The sequence below is a fragment of the Mustelus asterias genome, chromosome 8 (assembly GCF_964213995.1).
Source record: "Mustelus asterias chromosome 8, sMusAst1.hap1.1, whole genome shotgun sequence".
Taxonomy (NCBI): domain Eukaryota; kingdom Metazoa; phylum Chordata; class Chondrichthyes; order Carcharhiniformes; family Triakidae; genus Mustelus; species Mustelus asterias.
In genome coordinates, this window is record NC_135808.1 from 98,467,831 (window position 1) to 98,485,206 (window position 17,376).

The window sequence follows — 17,376 nt, forward strand, 5'->3', positions numbered from 1 at the left end:
ATATGATCCATATTCTTTAATCAGTTCATCAAGTATTTATGGTATTTTCAATGTTGACAAATATCATTAAGTATTTCCGAGAAGGATGCCGTGTTCTATTTTGAAACCAAGCCAAAGAACATATTGGGAATAGTGACTAAAACTTGGTCAAAATGGACTTGATGAAGAGTCTAAAGAAAGAAGGGTGTAAATTTCAATAATTGTATATTGTAGAAGAATGAGTCTAAAGTTAGTCTTTTACTGCATGTAATTTTATTCTTAAGACAACTCAGCAAAGTGACAGACCTTTTCAGTTCCTTCCTCCCCATTATTAAGACTTGTTAACAATTGTTAACATTGTTCAAGACAGATGATAACCATTGGCTCAGAAGAGTATAAATGGACACAGCTATAACAGTGCAATTAATAAGGGGAGGTGGAGGGCATTGCAGTGCTTCGATGTCAAGATGAGAAGGGCTGCACAAGAGGATCGAATTGGAGAAATGGAAGTTGCAGGTTATAAAGTTTGCGAGAGTTTTGACAGATGGAGTGAGATGAGGCCAAAGAGATTTGAACACAAACACGAGGAGAATTTTAAATTGAAAATATTGTGGGGGTTTGGGATGTCTGGGAGCCAGTAGGAGTTATGGAGCATGGGTGAGTGAGGCTTTGTTTGGGTTAAGTGATAGGCATCAGAATTGGATGAGCTGAAGTTTGTAGAGGATGGAATGTCAAGCATGGCGATCGTGAAAACATGGCAGAGAGTTTTGACAGCAGTTGCGTTGTGAGAATAACTGGAATTGTTATGGTGAGGATTTGGAAGCTTGGAGTGAAACAGGACACAAGTTGCAAGCAGTCGGCTTTAACTGGCCACCTAGGGTCGAATTTGTGGCAGAGGTCTAGGCTCATCATGGCTTCAATTTGCCCAGTGGAGGAAATTGTGGCTCAGCCAGGGTTGGATGTCAATAGACAGTCTATTGACTAGGTAGTGGAGGAGCTGAGAAATATGGCACTTGGTGTCACTTGCAAACCTTGATGCCATGTCTTGGGATTATGTTACGAAGTGCAAGCCTGTAGATGAGCAAGAGGAGGAGTCAAGCATCCTTCGGAGATGCCAAAGCAGGAAATGGTCAGATACGCAAGAGTGCAACCAAGTAAGGGCAGTCCACTGAGGTGGGTAACAGAGGAGAGGCTTGGAGAAGGACGGGGTGGTCAGACATTTCAAAGGGTGCAGAGAGGTTGAGTAGGATGAGAAGGGATAGGGCAGTATGATTACAAATGGTGCAATTTGTGTCTTTGATTAGGATTGTTGGAGTGCTGTTGCAGAAGTGGAAATTGGAGGGATTCAGCAGAGGCTTCCAAGAAAGATAAGCATAGATGAGAAGATGACAACAATCATGGACTGTGGTCAAAGAACCTGCTTCCATAAAATTAAGCACGTGGCTGAAACTTTTATGGGTGTAATAAGCTTTCAATGAGGCAATGACAACCTGGTCCATTGGTTGGATAGTGTGGTTATATTTGGGGGCTCTTTGTGAGGGTGTGGATGTCCAGGTGCATTGTTGAAGATTAGTAGGACCTTGAAAGACAGGTTCTTTTTCTTCCGATAAGTCCTGACCTTTGGCAGAAAGCAATTAGCAAACCAGTCTTTAAATACCACTCCTGTAACCCAGGCATTGCTGTCAGACTTCCAAAAGACTGGCAGATGAGTTTTGCTTTTCCCTTTAAAAGCGAAAGGGCTTCATGACCTATACACCAGCATTGGTTTACACTTAAAGCCAGCCGCATTGACACAACAAAGCGAAGGGCAGCCTGGCACTTCTACTAAAACCAGGAGCTACCTTTTTTTTCTTTCAAAATATTCAGCATCTTCCAGAACAGGCCAGTTTCTTCTTCAATGAAGACCTGCTCTGCCTGGTTGCCCCCACATCCCAACATATTCCTGCAGCTACATGGTCAGCTGAAGCAGTCTCCTCCATCAACTTAACATTTTGCAGCCCAAAACATTTTTAAAAGTGATTAAATCATCTTGTGCTGGCTGAGAATCCTTTGGAAGTCGAAGAAGAGGCATTTTCTGCAACACCTTTATTGTCCCTGGCGACACCAGCACCACGCTCCTTACTATTTATATGCTGGTATAATTCAAGCACTTCGTTTTGAATGATTGGACCATTAATTAGGGGTCCTCTTTTGATACTCTATCAATATGTTGAGTAACTTTTTCATTTCCTCCAAGCGTGGATCTCTCCTGTTCACAAAGTTAACCTGGCATTATGAATAATACTAGTCCTTATTTTTTTCTTCAGACCTTCGAACTTGATTGTGGATTAATTGACATATTCCCTAGCCAACATAGTAGCACTTGCACTATTTTTCAGTCTATGTAAGCCTGCAAATTTTTGTTCAAATGTCGTCATTTTCCTGGGATGTTTTCTGCTGGATTTTGCTTCACTTATTTTTAAGAAAGTGCTGTCCTGTACCTGTACTGCAAAATATTGGTTAGGAATTACTGTAACCTGTAAATGGCCGCAAATCACGTGCAGTTGGAGATGGCACATGCTTAGTATGCACTTTCTATTAGGAAAGACAACACGGTCTCTAAATTTAAGACATTTATTTCAGGACCAGCATATGTTTAGGTGAGAAGTTTTAAATGCTAAATTACGGATGGTCAAAGATTTAGGGTCATGAACCGCAATTGGGTGATCAAGCACTTTTGTGCAGGTAACAAATTCATAATTGAGGGGGTTGCGAACAGTGGGAGTTGATTTGTAGGATGATGGGTAGAGGGACCTTTGCATATCCATAGATCTCTGAAGGCAGCCAAATAGGTAAGGTAGTCATGAAGACACGTGGGATACTTTCCTCTTTTGACTATGGCATAAAATATAAGGGCAAGGATGTTATGCTGGAACTGTACAAAAACACTAATTAGGTAACAGCTAAAATACTGGGTACAGTTTTGATCACTGCATTTCAGGAAGGACATTGTTGCACTGGTGAGGGTACAGAGGAGATTTATGAGGATGTTGCCAGGAATGGAAAACTTAATTTATGAAGAAAAATTCGATTGGCTGGGTTTGTTTTCTTAAGAACAGAGGAAACTGAGGGGAGATTTAATTGAAATGTATAAAATTCAGAGGTCTGGAGAGAGCAGATGGAAAGTATCTCTTTGAAGGGAAACCAATAAGCAGGGATGAAGTTTTCAATTATTGGCAAAAAGATTAGAGGGGATTGAGATTTTCACCTAGAGGGTGATGGGATCTGGAGTTCATTGTCTGAAAAGCATAGTGAGATCACATCTCATTCCTCTAAACCCCTGGCAGGTATAAGCAAATTTACTCAGTCTCTCATAGGGCAGCTCTCATCACAGGAATGAATTTCATGCCTGCAAGGCATTAACATATTTCCTTGGGTATGGAGACCAAGGCTATACACAGCACAGTATTCTAGTTGTCTTACCAAAGCCTTGTGCAACTGTAGAAAGACTTCCTTATTCTTGTACTAGAATCGTCTTGCATTTTGCATGCTAACTTTGTGTTCCTTTTTCAAATACACTCCAGTCTCCTTGCAGATCAACATTTAAATGTTTCACATCTTGTGAAAAATTCTGTTTTTACTTCCTCTCGCTTTCCCATATTATGTTCTGTCACCTTGTTGCCCACTCACTTAACCTGTCTATATCTCGTTGAAGCCCCTGACTCTTACTCAGCTTGCATTTTCTCCTAGCATTATTTAGCCAGCAAACTTGGATAGATTACTCTGTCTGTTTGACTAAGTGATTAATATAGATAGTAAATAGTTGAGATCCCAGCACTGATCCAAAACAGCTTATTCCACTGAACTTTCTGGAATCTGGTCAGATTTGAAGAAAAGTAATTCAGATCAACAAATATCATCACTTTGCCACCTCCAGTTATGACATAATATTTTGAATATAGTTGATTCTATCTTTTTTACTTGGTTCGCTTGTACAATCCGGGTTTTTTGTGCACTTGAAGTAATGTGGCATTCTGTTATCTATACCATTTATATTTTATGTACTTGAGCCCGGTTAGCTAAATCAGGAGAGCATTAGACTTTAATCTGAGGGTATAGGGTTTCTGTCCATGTCTGGGCACAGTTTATAATAGAATCCCTGCAGTGCAGAAGGAAGCCATTCAGCCCATCGAGCCTGCACTGACTCTTACCCAGGCCCTATCCCCGTAACCCTATCCTTGTAACCACACACATTTCACCCTGCTAGTCCTCCTAACCTCTGATTATATATATATAGGGACACTAAGGGGCAGTTTAGCATGGCCAATCCACCTAACCTGCACATCCTTTTGGACTGTGGGAGGAAACAGGAGCATTTTTATGGTTCCAGAGATGAGGAACTTCAGTTATGAAGATGAATTGAGGTGTCTGGACAGAATAGTTAGGGAGAAAGGATTAAGAACAAGACACAGATTTGAAGTCATTAGTAAAAATAAAAGCAACATGCAAAACTTTTTTGATGCAGCGAGTGGTTAGGGTTTGGAATGCTCGAGTGGTGGAGGCAAGTTCTAAAGGGAATTCAACATACCTAAAAAGGAAGGATGTGCAGGGTTACAGAGAGGAGGCAGGAGAATGATACTAGGTGTGTTACTCATTTGGAGAGCCAATCAGACACTGGCCAAATGGCTATCACCTGCACTGAAAAGATTCTGATGTTGTATAGATTATAAAGCTTTAATCTGCATTAATCTTCATCAGGCATTCCCTTGAGATTAGACTTGTTGGCATCTTCCATACTGCAAGGTGTTGTGACCAATGTCTTCCAAATATGATGTGGCCTATTCATTGCACATCATGAAAACATAACTTGTATAGAATTGGTTTTATGACTGTATATTCTCACATCCAGTTTGACTTTTTTGTTTTTTCACCACATTCTCATATTAAAAGTGAAGTGCGTAACTTTAATTTCAAGACTCTGCATTTACCTGTTCTGATTCAGTTTCTTGGTGTATATATATGGCCCGCGATCTTTTTAATGTGTGTAAGCTATTATTTCACTTGTCCTATCTCTCCCACTTTTGTATGTACTTGTTGTGTCTGCCTCTACTGCTCTCTCTCAATGTGGTGAGCAAGCTTGTTCAGGTTAATGTTTTGTGATTTTTCAGATCCTTTGAATAAATTCAGAAATTAGGACCTTTGTAGAACTCCACATTAATATTCTAGCTCCCAGGCTAAAATTACATCTCCCTTGTTATTTGTTTTCTTTTAATTTGCTTTTCCCATTGTTCTGTTCTAAATTCAGTGGGCTTTTTGAGCTTGGTTAGTCTTTCAAGAAACGGCTTGTCAGAACTTTTCTGATTGTCTTTAGTAAACTATATGGTGTAGGAACTGCTCAAATCTACTTTTTCTAACTTCAAAATGTACAAATATTTCACTTTTTCTCTACTTTTTCCCCAATAATTTGCTTGAGTATATAATTTTTTGGATGCCTTTTGTTACTGTGACTGGATAGGCATAGTTTTTATACAGCTTTGATGGTGCAAATCTGGTTTTTGATCATGTATGCATTGAAACCTAGCTAAGTTCAGTTCATTTTTTTATTCCTGGGATGTGGGCATCATTGGTTCGGACAATATCTTTTGCCTAAATGTGCTTGAGAAGGTGGTGGTGAGCTGCCTTGAACTGCTGCAGCCATTGAACCGCTGCAGCCCATGTGATGTAGGTACATCTACGGTGCTGTTGGGGAGTTCCAGAATTTTGACAGTTCTGAGTCAAAATGGTGTGCAGCTTGGAGCAGAACTTGCAAGTGCTGGTGTTCCTGTGCATATGGTGCCCTTGTCTTTCTCGGTGGTGGAGGTTGTGGGCTTTAAAGTGCTGTCAAAGAAGCTTTTGTGAGTTGCTGAACTTGAAAAGCCTGGCTTTCTCCTCCTCCCGATCGTTTTATTTTGACCAAGACAAACCTGACTGGTGTTAAAATGTGGCAGAGCTAATCACGTAAGAGCTTAGTGTAATTTATTTTTAAATTACACGACAGTTCTGGAGTCAAAAGAAAAAATGTAAAAATAATGCTTTTTTATTTTGCGAAACAGCCTATTTAGTACCAGAAGTATAACTGGTATTCTAAGATGTGCAAATATTGAATGCTGCAAGGAAAAGCACGTGTTACAGACCCCATCTAACAATTCCATGGCTGCTTCGGGGACCTCCTCAATCTGATGCTATTTGGCATATCCAAAGCATCTACATGGAACACTTCTCACATTTACCAAATGCAACTGTCCAAACTTAGCCGCAGTGGCCAGCAATGTCTTTGACATATTGGCCTTGACAACAGATGTTGTGTCTCCCGCATAGGCTCACTATATTTTGTGCCACATAGAATGTGGAAATATGCAGATTGTTTTTGATTGTTATCCTCACCAGATTAATATTCCACCCATCCATCTCCACATGTCCTTCAGGCTAAACTGCAATGGCACAGGTGCTGAATCTTTGTATGAGTCACGAGTGGAAGACCATAGCCAGGAACGCTTAAATAGGTTATAATTTTCATGTCTGCAGTCATGAGACCATAAAACATAGGCGCAGAATTAGGCCACTCGGCCCATCGAGTCTGTTCCACCATTCAATCATGGCTGATATTTTTCTTATCCCCATTCTCCTGCCTTTTCCCCATAACTCCTGATCCCCTTATTAATCAAGAACCTATCTACCTCTGTCTTAAAGACACTCAATGGCCTGGTTTCCCACAGCGGCAAAGAGCTCCACAGATTCACCATCCTCTGTCTGAAGAAATTCCTCCTCATCTCTGTTTTAAAGGATCGTCCCTTTAGCCTGAGGTTGTGCCCTCTGGTTCTAGTTTTTCCTACTAGTGGAAACATCCTCTCCACGTCCACTCTATCCAGGCCCCACTGTATCCTGTAAGTTTCAATAAGATTCCCCCCTTCGAAACTCCAACAAGTACAGACCCAGAGTACTCAACCATTCCTCAAAAGACAAGCTCTTCAATTCCAGGAATCATTCTTGTGAACCTCCTCTGGACCCTTTCCAAGGCTAGCACATCCTTCCTTAGATATGGGGCCCAGAACTGCTCGCAATACCCCAAATGGGGTCTGACCAGAGCCTTATCCAGCCTCAGAAGTACATCCCTGTTCTTGTATTCAAGCCCTCTCGACACGAATACTAACATTGCATTTGCCTTCCTGATTGCTGACTGAACCTGCCCGTTAACCTTAAGAAAACCTTGAACAAGGACTCAAGTCCCTTTATGCTTCTGATTTCCTAAGCATTTCCCCATTCAGCACATAATTTACTTCAAAACCCATCCAACTAGGCTACCTGCTACGATGCCTGGGGAGTGCATGTCATGCAGAATGCATGTCCCACTAGGTAAGTAATCTATTTTACACTCTTCTGCATCTCAACAGCATAGGGACCATTATATTTGATCACATGAATTCCCCTATCCTTTCGTAGCCGAGCATTGATCCAACTCTTTGAGGATTAGTAGTTTCCGTTTTCTATATTGGAACTCTAGCTATACAAGAACAAAAAATAGTAGAAGTTCGCCATTCAGCCTTTCAAACCTGCTCTGTCATTTGGTATGATCATTGCTAACCTTCACTTCCACACTATCCCCAAAATCTCTTATTCCTTCAGATGAAATAGGGAAGGGTTGATTTGATTGAGAAGGTAGAAAAGGAAAATAAATCAAATTTTAAAAACATATTTTATTTTAAAAATCTCCCGACAATTTGCTAATTGCAGGATATAAGACTCAATGGTTTTAGTTCACTTTCTGGGATGGAGAATTTGAGAAGCATGCCAGGAATGTAAACCTCCACATTAAAATGATAATTGAGTAGTAGGCCTAACTTCAAGGCGACGAAGGAGTTGGAGAGGAAGTTTCTTCTCATGTCTGGTCATCTGAGACACATTAAATCTCTCGTTCTGTGGTTATAACCAAAATCTTAACATTCTGCTGACAGATTGAAAAGTCCAAAAATGTCCCTAGGGAGTCTGCAATTCTGAGCAGAGAAAAATTCAAAATCAAGACATTTGCCAAGATGAATAAATCTTGCACAATCACCTTCTCCCTGCTTGGAAAATGCAGTCATCATGACTAATGACTGTCAAAGTCTAAAAGAGATTCTGTCTTTTTATCAACTTAAAATAGATCCGCCAAATGCAAATTTCGTTACTTGATTTTAAAGATATGTTTTGCAGACATAAAAATTTCAGCTATGACGAAGGCTGTGATTAACCACAACAATAGAATTGCCAGTATCTAATCAAAGAAAGTGTTTGTTTTTTGTTAATACTGCAATTAATTCTACAGTTACCAGTCTCCTGCTACAGATTGCAATGCACTGCCCTGTTATAACTTGCAGGGGGCTAGTTCAGTTTCAATATGTCAAAGTGTCTATGTTGTTAAACAAATGTTTATGAACAACCCAGGAAATGCAGCAAGCAACGTTGCACTAGCTGAATTTGTAGCACACGCTATGCAAAGTTCAAGACCACCTGCCAAAGATTGAAATTACTTAATAGGGTCTGCATTTTTTTCTTCAGTGTTTGGCAGTCATATTGATCTAACCCCCAAGTTATATTGCCACTTGCATGTTAACACGCACTCAAAAACTATGTTCCATCAATGAGAGTGGGTGTATAATAGGCATAAAATTACTTGTCTATAAATAAAAGCCTATTTGAAAGCAGTGACTATAATTGACACTTCTGACCATTTTTAGGGAGAGGTATGCAAATTCACATGTTAAACACACAATGCTGGAAATGCTGGTGATCTGAAATGAAGAAGTGCAGGAAAAGCTCAGCATCTCTGCAAAGTAAAGTTTATTTATTAGTCACAAGTAAGACTTGCATTAACACTGCAATGAAGTTACTGTGAAATACCCCCAGCCGCCACATTTCGGTGCCTGTTCAGGTCAATGTACCTAACCAGCACGTCTTTCAGACTGTGGGAGGAAACCGAAGCACCCGGAGGAAACCCATGCAGACACGGGGAGAATGTGCAAACTCCACACACACAGTGATCCAAGCCGGGAATAGAATCTGGGTTCCTGGCGCTGTGAGGCAGCAGTGCTAACCACTGTGCCACCGTGCAACATCTGGAGGGAGAAACAGTTGATGTTTTCTGTCCGATTTGACTCTTCCTCAGAATTCATACATTTATCTGTACTAAGATGCAACAGTGTTATTGTGTTAAGTTGGAAACTATACAGATATTTTATAAAAGTGTAATGGCTGCATCTTGATTCGGAGAATTGACATGAATTTTCCTGCAAAGAACTTTGTCCTTCTGTTTTGTCATTGGTTTGAATTATGTTTACAAAAGTCATTGTATTTATGGTCCTTGGTTCCTATTCATAACTGTTATTTTAAATTTGTGAAAGGAATAGGCACAATGTTATATTTTACAGCTGAGAGGATTCCTGACCCCTGTGCAGACCCTTGCTTGTCTCATTCGCAACACTATCGATGGCCAAAAGAACCTCCTATCTCCTGCTGTACTAGAAATTGCATTTCAGCCCCAAATTCCAAATTCAAGTTTAAAGTTCCATGTTCGGAATATACTGCTAATGCCCAGCTTGCTCGTTCTGAGCTTTTTGTAGGCTCTTTTCAGTGGCTTTGACAAAGTGCCACCTGGACTCGAAACGTCAGCACTTTTCTTTCCTTACAGATGCGGCCAGATCTGCTGAGATTTTCCAGCATTTTCTCTTTTGGTTTCAGATTCCAGCATCTGCAGTAATTTGCTTACATATAGCTAGAAATAAGCTTATTACAAAATTTAAAAAAAAACAATCTGAGTCCTCCCCTCCACTTCCAAGTACTGGTAACTTTATTTTAAATAACTGAAAATGATATGAAAATACTGCAGAACTATTCTCTATATTGGTGTAAAGTAGTCACCTTGTTAATACCTTAAAATATAGACACTGTCTAAAATCAAAAAGCTTAATTTTAATCCTGGCTCGGAGGACTTCTAATGGGCCCAGAGCTTCAGTAGATATTTCTTCAGCCTAGCACAAATGGAGTGCTGTGAAGAGACCGACTTATTTATCCTCTGTGCAGTTTCCCGACAGTTTTCACCTCAATTTTGCAAGTTAGTCTGTTGAGGAACTGGAATTATTATTCCAAACTCTAAGTGATGAATGTGCACTTCCCGCCCCATGGTGAGGTGCTGCCATTTCCACGAAGGTCGAAGATGTCTTCTTCATCCCGATGCATGCTACACTGATGCAGCATGGCTCCTGCTGCCACAGGCCCTCAGGGTCTCATGTTTCTGTCAGAAGCTTGCAAGATAATCATTTTGATCTGGGGGCCATGGTCAGTTTCTAATGCACTAATTTTTAAAACTGCACACAGGACTGGGAAACACAGTTTGAAATTTGCTCTTGTAATTCCTAGACCTTAGTAAGTTTGGTTATTTCCTGTGAATTGCCTTGAACAAAAAACCCCAACCTAACATTATGAAAAGAAAAGTAATATTATTTGTAAGCAAATGCAATTTGCAAAAAAATGAAGGTTTGCTTGTTGAATCTGTTGATTCAAATGCATAAATTATTTAACTTTTAAATGTAATTCTGCTTTTCTTGGGGAAGAGATTTTTTTTAGAGCAAAACATTTACAACACACCTGTTAGGTTGCTTGATACTGGGAATTTACAGTAATACACTACACTAACTCTGAGTTAACTTGTGACAATTGCAGTAATTATGGACGATACAAGTTTCAGTTACTTTCACTGATCAAATAGAATAATCATTCACTTGTCAGCTCAGCCTCTTGCCAGACCTGTCATTCAGAATTCTCTCCTGCAGAGCGAAACTGGCAGTTTTTATATGCCATGCCATCCTGCAAGTAGACGTTTCTGCTCAGCATCTTCTTAAGGTGAAGCCAGTTTTCTCTAAGCATGATCTTTAGTTACTACTTAACACTTGCTGGACAGTACCGTAAACCTATATATAATTTTCTTTACAGGAGACTAACCATTATGAAAAATCAATCCACTGAACAAGAAAGACACATGTTTGTACAGCGCTTTTCAAGACCATAGATTGTCTCATTTTACAATCAATGGTGCACTTTTGAAGTCTAAACAAAAAGTGCTGGAAATACTCAGCAGGTCTGGCTGTATCGCGAGTGCAAAGCAGTTAATATTTTGAGTCAAATATGACTCTTCAGAACTGAAGAAGGGGAGAATTGTGGCACCAAAAGTGGGGGAGTAAGAACAAAAAGGAATGTCTGGGATAGGGTAGAGGATGATTACATGGAATGGGGATGAAAGGCGCAGAAGATGTAACTCCTGTCCGTTTTAAACCCTCCACCCCCCACTATCCAAGGCCCTAAACAGATGTTTTCAGGTAAAGCAGCAATTTGTATCTTTCAAATTAGCATATTGTTATCACTGATCACAATGCAGGCCCCGCTATATTGGTGAGACCAAAAACAGATTGGGTGACTGCTTTGTGGAAAACCTCGGCTCAGTTTGTAAGGATGACTCCAGATTTCAGCTTATGTACCATTTTAATTCTCCACCCTGCTCGCATGCTCACATTTCTGTCCTTGGCCTCTTGCGGTGTTCCAGTGAAGCCCAGTGCAAGCTTGAGGGACAGCATCTCATCTTTCATTTAGACACCTCTTCTGGACTCGACATTCGAGTTCAACCGTGAATTTTGACCCCCATTTGATCCTGCTTTGTTTGGCATGTGCCATTGGAATCGTTTTTCATGATTTTGCTTTTGGAACTCGCCTGTTGACGAATGATCCGTCTCTTCACCATAACCATTACCATTTCATTTGCCTTTTTTTCCATTATATCTTTGTCATTTAATCTCGCTTGCCCTCTGCCCTTTCCCTTTTGTTCTTCCTTTCCAATCACCTCTACCCCCCACCCCTTAACCAGCATATGCCCATTACATTTCTACCTTCCTTCAGAACATTTGACTCAAAACATTAACTTAGGGCCCTATTTTACCATTTTGATTCCAAGTGCTGGGCAGACTTGAAGCTGGGAGTGTTTCAGATTCGACTTTTAGACCCATTCTCAGGTGCCCCCATACACACTCTGCTTGAAAAAATATCAGCGATTCCGAATTGCGCTGTGGATGCCTGTGGGTGCCCGAAACCCTGCAGCTCTGATCGGCGCCTCCAACTGCGCATGCGCAGAAAAAAAGATAGAAATGCTGCTCCCCTGCCATGCCCCTCCCGGGCCGGATAATGCCTCTCCCTAGCCCCCACAGACATTACTCCACTCCCACAACATTACCCTTATCCCCCACCCACCACCCAGATCGATTGTGGCCCACTCTCCCCCCCCCCCCCCTCACTGATCACAGGCAGCAGACCCCTTCTTCCTCCCTCCCCCCACCCCCCCAAAACCCTCACCGACCTCAAGCAGAGAGCTATCAGACCCACACCTTCCGTCACTCCCCCGCCCCCCCCCCCCCCCCACTGATCTCAAGCAGAGAGCCGTCAGATGCTCAGCATTTACCTCCTCACCAACTGGAGCTCCTGATTCGGACTTTTGTGGAGCATGTCTGTTTTGCACCAAATCTGGATTGTCGAATGCAAGGTTAAGGGGGAGGTGCCGGTAAGGTTGGGCGTGCAGCCCATTAAGTCAATTTAAATGCATGCAAATGCATTTAAATGGCCGTCGTGCCCATTTCAGGCGCAGTCCCGATCACGACCATTTTCAGGCGTTGGTAAAAGGGGAAGCGGCGCGGATCGTGCTACTCGCCTCCCGCCCGACTTTACCAAGTTTCCGTGTCTAAAAACTGGCGCAACACGATGGTAAAATCGGGCCCTTAGTTTCCAAAAATGCTGCCAGACTTGTTGAGTATTTCCAGCACTTTTTATTTTAGATTTCCAGCATCTGCAGTAAAGTGTAGTCACTGTTGTTTAGGATTGATGGTGACTTACTTTCACTCCAGTTCAATGGGTTCAGAGAAGGCTGATAAGTCCGATGTGCGATCTGCAAACTCTGCCTCATGTGGAACAGGTGGTGCAAGTGGGGTTGGACAGAGAAGTGTTTGGACGCTTGTGCACTCTCTGCCTTGATTTTGCCTCTGTGCTTCCGATAGAATCTCTGTCTTTGGTGCTTTCCCAGATAAGCTTTCTCCATTTTGGTTGGTCTCAAGCTAGGAACTTCTCGTGAGTTGCCAGTGATGTTTGATCACTTCAGGGATGCTTTGAGGACATTCCTAAAGTTTTCACTGTGCTCCTGGGAGTCTCCTCCAGCAAGCAGTTTCTGAGCAAAGAAGTCACTTTGAGAGTCTGGTATTCGCCATACAAACGGCATGTCCTGCCCAGTGGAGCATGTTTTGACTAATTAGCACTTTGATGCTGGACAGGTTGGCTTCAGAGAGGCAGCCAATAGTCCCACAGCAAACTCTCTCAGACAGCAGTGAGATAACGACCAGGTCATCTGTTTTGTTGTGATTTTGAAGGATAAAGATTGGCCAGAATATCGAAAGATGGGAAGCTGTGGGATAGTTAACTTTTTAAAGGGATGCCCATTGGATGAAACTATTGAGCAAATATTTATTTGGTTTAAAAATGTTTGTTTTTATCGTGTATAAATAACTGGCTTTATCTTGATTAAAAAATAATTTTGTTAAAGTCCTTTCATCGGTGAGTGGTAGCATAAATAATGTAATACAATTTTATATTCTGTATTAGTGTCTTAGAATTATTATTGCACCTTAATTGAAGCATCATCACTGATCATAATGTGTCTTTTTCTCCTACTCTCAACTATTCTTCTTAGGAACAAGTTCAGGTTCCTGTTTATCACCCTACTCCGAGTCAGACCCGGCTAGCCACTCAACTTACCGAAGAAGAACAGATCAGAATAGCACAGAGAATAGGCCTCATTCAGCACCTCCCCAAAGGGGTCTATGACCCAGGAAGAGATGGATCAGAAAAGAAAATTAGAGAGTGAGTTTTGAATTTTCATAATTTGAAAATCTCTAAAATGGGTTACTTAATCTCAGTCCAAGATTGCTGGAATAAATAGTTTTTGCTCTATCTATTAGGGCATTGCAGCTCACCATCTGTTAGTATAGAACCATTCTTAAAATTAATGTCCTGTGTCAAAAATTGGAACCCATTGCTAAAATGATTGAACAAACCCTCCCCACTTTCCACTTTCTGTACCTCTTCAAGGAACACTAGTGGTGTACTGTCATTGTTTAACATTTCCCAGTACCATACTTCAGATTAACCTGTGGAATGCTGATTTTTGTAGTGTTAAATCTTGCAGTGTTAAATCTGAGTTAACTTTTCCCTGTTGTTTTTTTTCTTATTCCCTCTGAAGCATTTTAACTTGTGTTTCTGAACTGTTCTAAATTTTAATCTTTATTTTGCATTTTTTTTTTCTGTGGCTCTATCAGTATGGTTTCCATTCTGGAACTCAGACCCACAAGTTATGATTTATTATCTCTTGGCAGCAATGAAATATTAAACATAATATTCATAGTGAGAATATACTGCTTTTCTAATTGTATTCTGGATGCTCTCAAAGCACCATTTGCAAGACAATTGGACGAAGTTATATAGTAACTTTATTTGTGTGCAAAAAGCTAGTTTATGTACTTCTAAGCTTTTTTTTTGTCTTTCAGGTGTGTTATATGTATGATGGACTTTGTTTATGGCGATCCAATTAGGTTTCTTCCATGCATGCATATTTATCATCTGGACTGTATAGATGACTGGCTGATGCGATCCTTTACCTGCCCTTCGTGTATGGAACCAGTGGATGCTGCATTGCTTTCTTCATATGAGACCAACTGAGAAGGCTTTGCCTTCTATACCTAGATACCGTGGAAAAATAAATCCTGATCTCTAACATTGAGCCAAAGAGTCAGAGATTTGGAGAACCCTGATTGTATGCGATCATGTACTAAGTACAACACTGATGATAACTCATGACTGCAGTTGTTAAAAACTTGTATGTAATACTTAAATGCTGTTATAAAAAATAAAGTAATCTACAAAGCCCTGACCACCTGTTATGTATCTTAAAGATGGCTAATGTGTTCGAAGTGACCATTAATTTTGTGACCCAAGCACATAAACCATGATGCAGTGTGCATTTCAACAGTTTTTGTAAAACATTCTTGCATGTTAAAGCAACAGTATCCTCTTTGTCATCTTATTACAGCCGTTCGTAGTTGTTTTATATTGAATGCTTGGAATGCTGTTTTCACATAAATTTGTGATTGCAAAAGTATCCCATGCAGCAGAACTCTCAGGAACAACGGGTGCTTACTTTTTTTGGTGTAAAAGCTATCTGGGGGAAGCAACTTTTAAAAATAATTTTGGGGCACTCTTAAACTTTATATCTGCTGGAACTTAATTTATGTATGCATATGTATACACAGATGCATATACGTGAATGTGAGTGCCTGCTTGTAATTTTTGTGCAAATAGTTAGCATTTCTAGTGCCTCATTGGCCAATGTTTCTAGCACCTCTTTAGCCAAAAGAGCCTCTGCAAAGTTTGGCATGTTGGGTTTTTAGTTTCCTTGATTAAAGTTTATGGCAGTAATATATTATCATTTAAGTGTTCTGCTACCACAGTTTATAATTTGCTGACACGTAGCAGAGCATGTATCGATTCCAAGTTATGAAATCTAGTCTTTTTTGGCTTACTTAAAGGATACTGTTTCTATACTGCAGTATGTTGTGGTTAGTATTTCGTGTCTTGGTCTTTTTCCAACAATGATTTGGTGGGATACTGACATTTTGGTCAGGGCTTTGTTTACAGGAAAACTCTAGGTGCCAGTCTAGCAAACAAATTGTGTAAAAGATTGAAATGTTTGTTTACTACCTTTTTGTTTTTTTTGAAGGATCATTTGGCTTCACTTCAACTATGTAGTGGTACTAAATGCATGCTGAAGGCAGTCTTCATAATACAGTAAGAAAGATCTCCCACAGTCCGTCAATCTATGTCGATGCTGATTGAGATATAAATGAGAATACTGAGCTTACGGACCATTTGTCCTGAAAGAAAAATGACTTTCTGTGCAAAATCCTGGAGAGCACATTGCAGATGAGTAATGAACAAATATAATTGTTTCATAAAGTTTTGATACAATGATTGAAGTCAATTTTAAATTTCAATTTTACAACCTGAAATGGGTTATTGGTCCTATATAAATTTGCTAATTGTCCGTAAAACATTGAGATCAAATTTCAATTACACTGTACTTTTTGTTTAAGATAGAATGGCAGAATAAGCAGCACCATGTTTACTTAAATTGTTCAGCTTTGTAAGTAATCTGCACCATCCTAACCAAAGTCATGGCACAATTGAAATTTATTTAATCTGGCTGGCCCTAGTTGCAAGGAGAAGGAACATTGAAGCTTTTGAATATTAGTTAATGGACATTAATCAAATTCCAATTGTATCTACCACTGAAGAAATGTGAAAGACAAAAATGCGGTGGGTTGGTTCAAGGAGCGTTCTTCATGATGAGATATTTGCCAAGCACATTTAGGAAAGATGATGCCTGTGAACCCTCTTCATATGACATGCAAATAAGATGAAACATTTTACTGCAGTTTGTCCCTATCATTTTATAAAGTTTGCAGGTACTTGTTCATGAAAATCGTGCTTTTTAAAAAAGTTACAAAAAATCAAACTGTAAAATGAAGAAAAACGATATAATTGGACCTGGAGTTTTCCTTTTCAAAAAAAAATCTTTAACACTGGCACAAAGAAGTAGGAATTTAAGCTTTTTTGCACAGTTCTTTTCCATTACAAATGGAACTCATGGCCTTAGGTCTTTTGAAATGATGTCTTGTTATGAGCCAGACTAGCATGGTGCTCAAAAAATTGATTCGGGATACACTTCTGATCGTTCTAACGAATAGTTAGACTGCATTTGAGAATCAAATAGTTCAGTGGTGTGCGGAGGTTCCTGTAAAGGCAGAGATGTATTTTTCAAAATCTTCATTCACATTTTGCATCCAACATTCTCAAATTTTTGAGTACTATTAGCTGACTTGCTTCCAAACTAATGGAAACTGTGCTCAGATAAATTAATAGTTCAAGGGGAAGTTTGTTTGTTCAAAGCAGCTTAAAGGCTCTAGCTTTAAAGGTCTGGCATTGTTTGCAAAATGTGTAAGATTTAATTCAAACATTTCCCCATGTAACTTGAGGGACACAAGTTGCAATAGATGTCACTGTTTGGGTAAGAGCCGTGGTCTTAAATCAGTGTAAAGGAAGACCTGTATTTGTGCAATATTTTCAATTGAGAAACCATAGTATTTACAGCTGTTTCTTTTATGACCATTCCACAAACTTTTTAGTAACCATACACTTTTACTGTAATTATGTTTAAATTTCAGACTTTTAGTGTGCACATAGAAGTGCACAGATATGTGGGAG

At 40.0% G+C, this 17,376-nt stretch overlaps 1 protein-coding gene across 1 annotated transcript in view; it reads left to right on the plus strand.

Annotated features, from left to right (window-relative positions):
• rnf11b (ring finger protein 11b) overlaps positions 1-16,616 on the plus strand; it is a 37,267-nt gene extending 20,651 nt beyond the window's left edge. The window contains exons 2-3 of the mRNA XM_078218551.1: positions 13,751-13,920; positions 14,604-16,616. Coding sequence (XP_078074677.1) covers positions 13,751-13,920; positions 14,604-14,775 — 342 coding nt within the window. The 3' untranslated portion in view covers positions 14,776-16,616. The remainder of the gene's footprint in view (positions 1-13,750; positions 13,921-14,603) is intronic.
• The last annotated feature ends 760 nt before the right edge of the window (positions 16,617-17,376 follow it).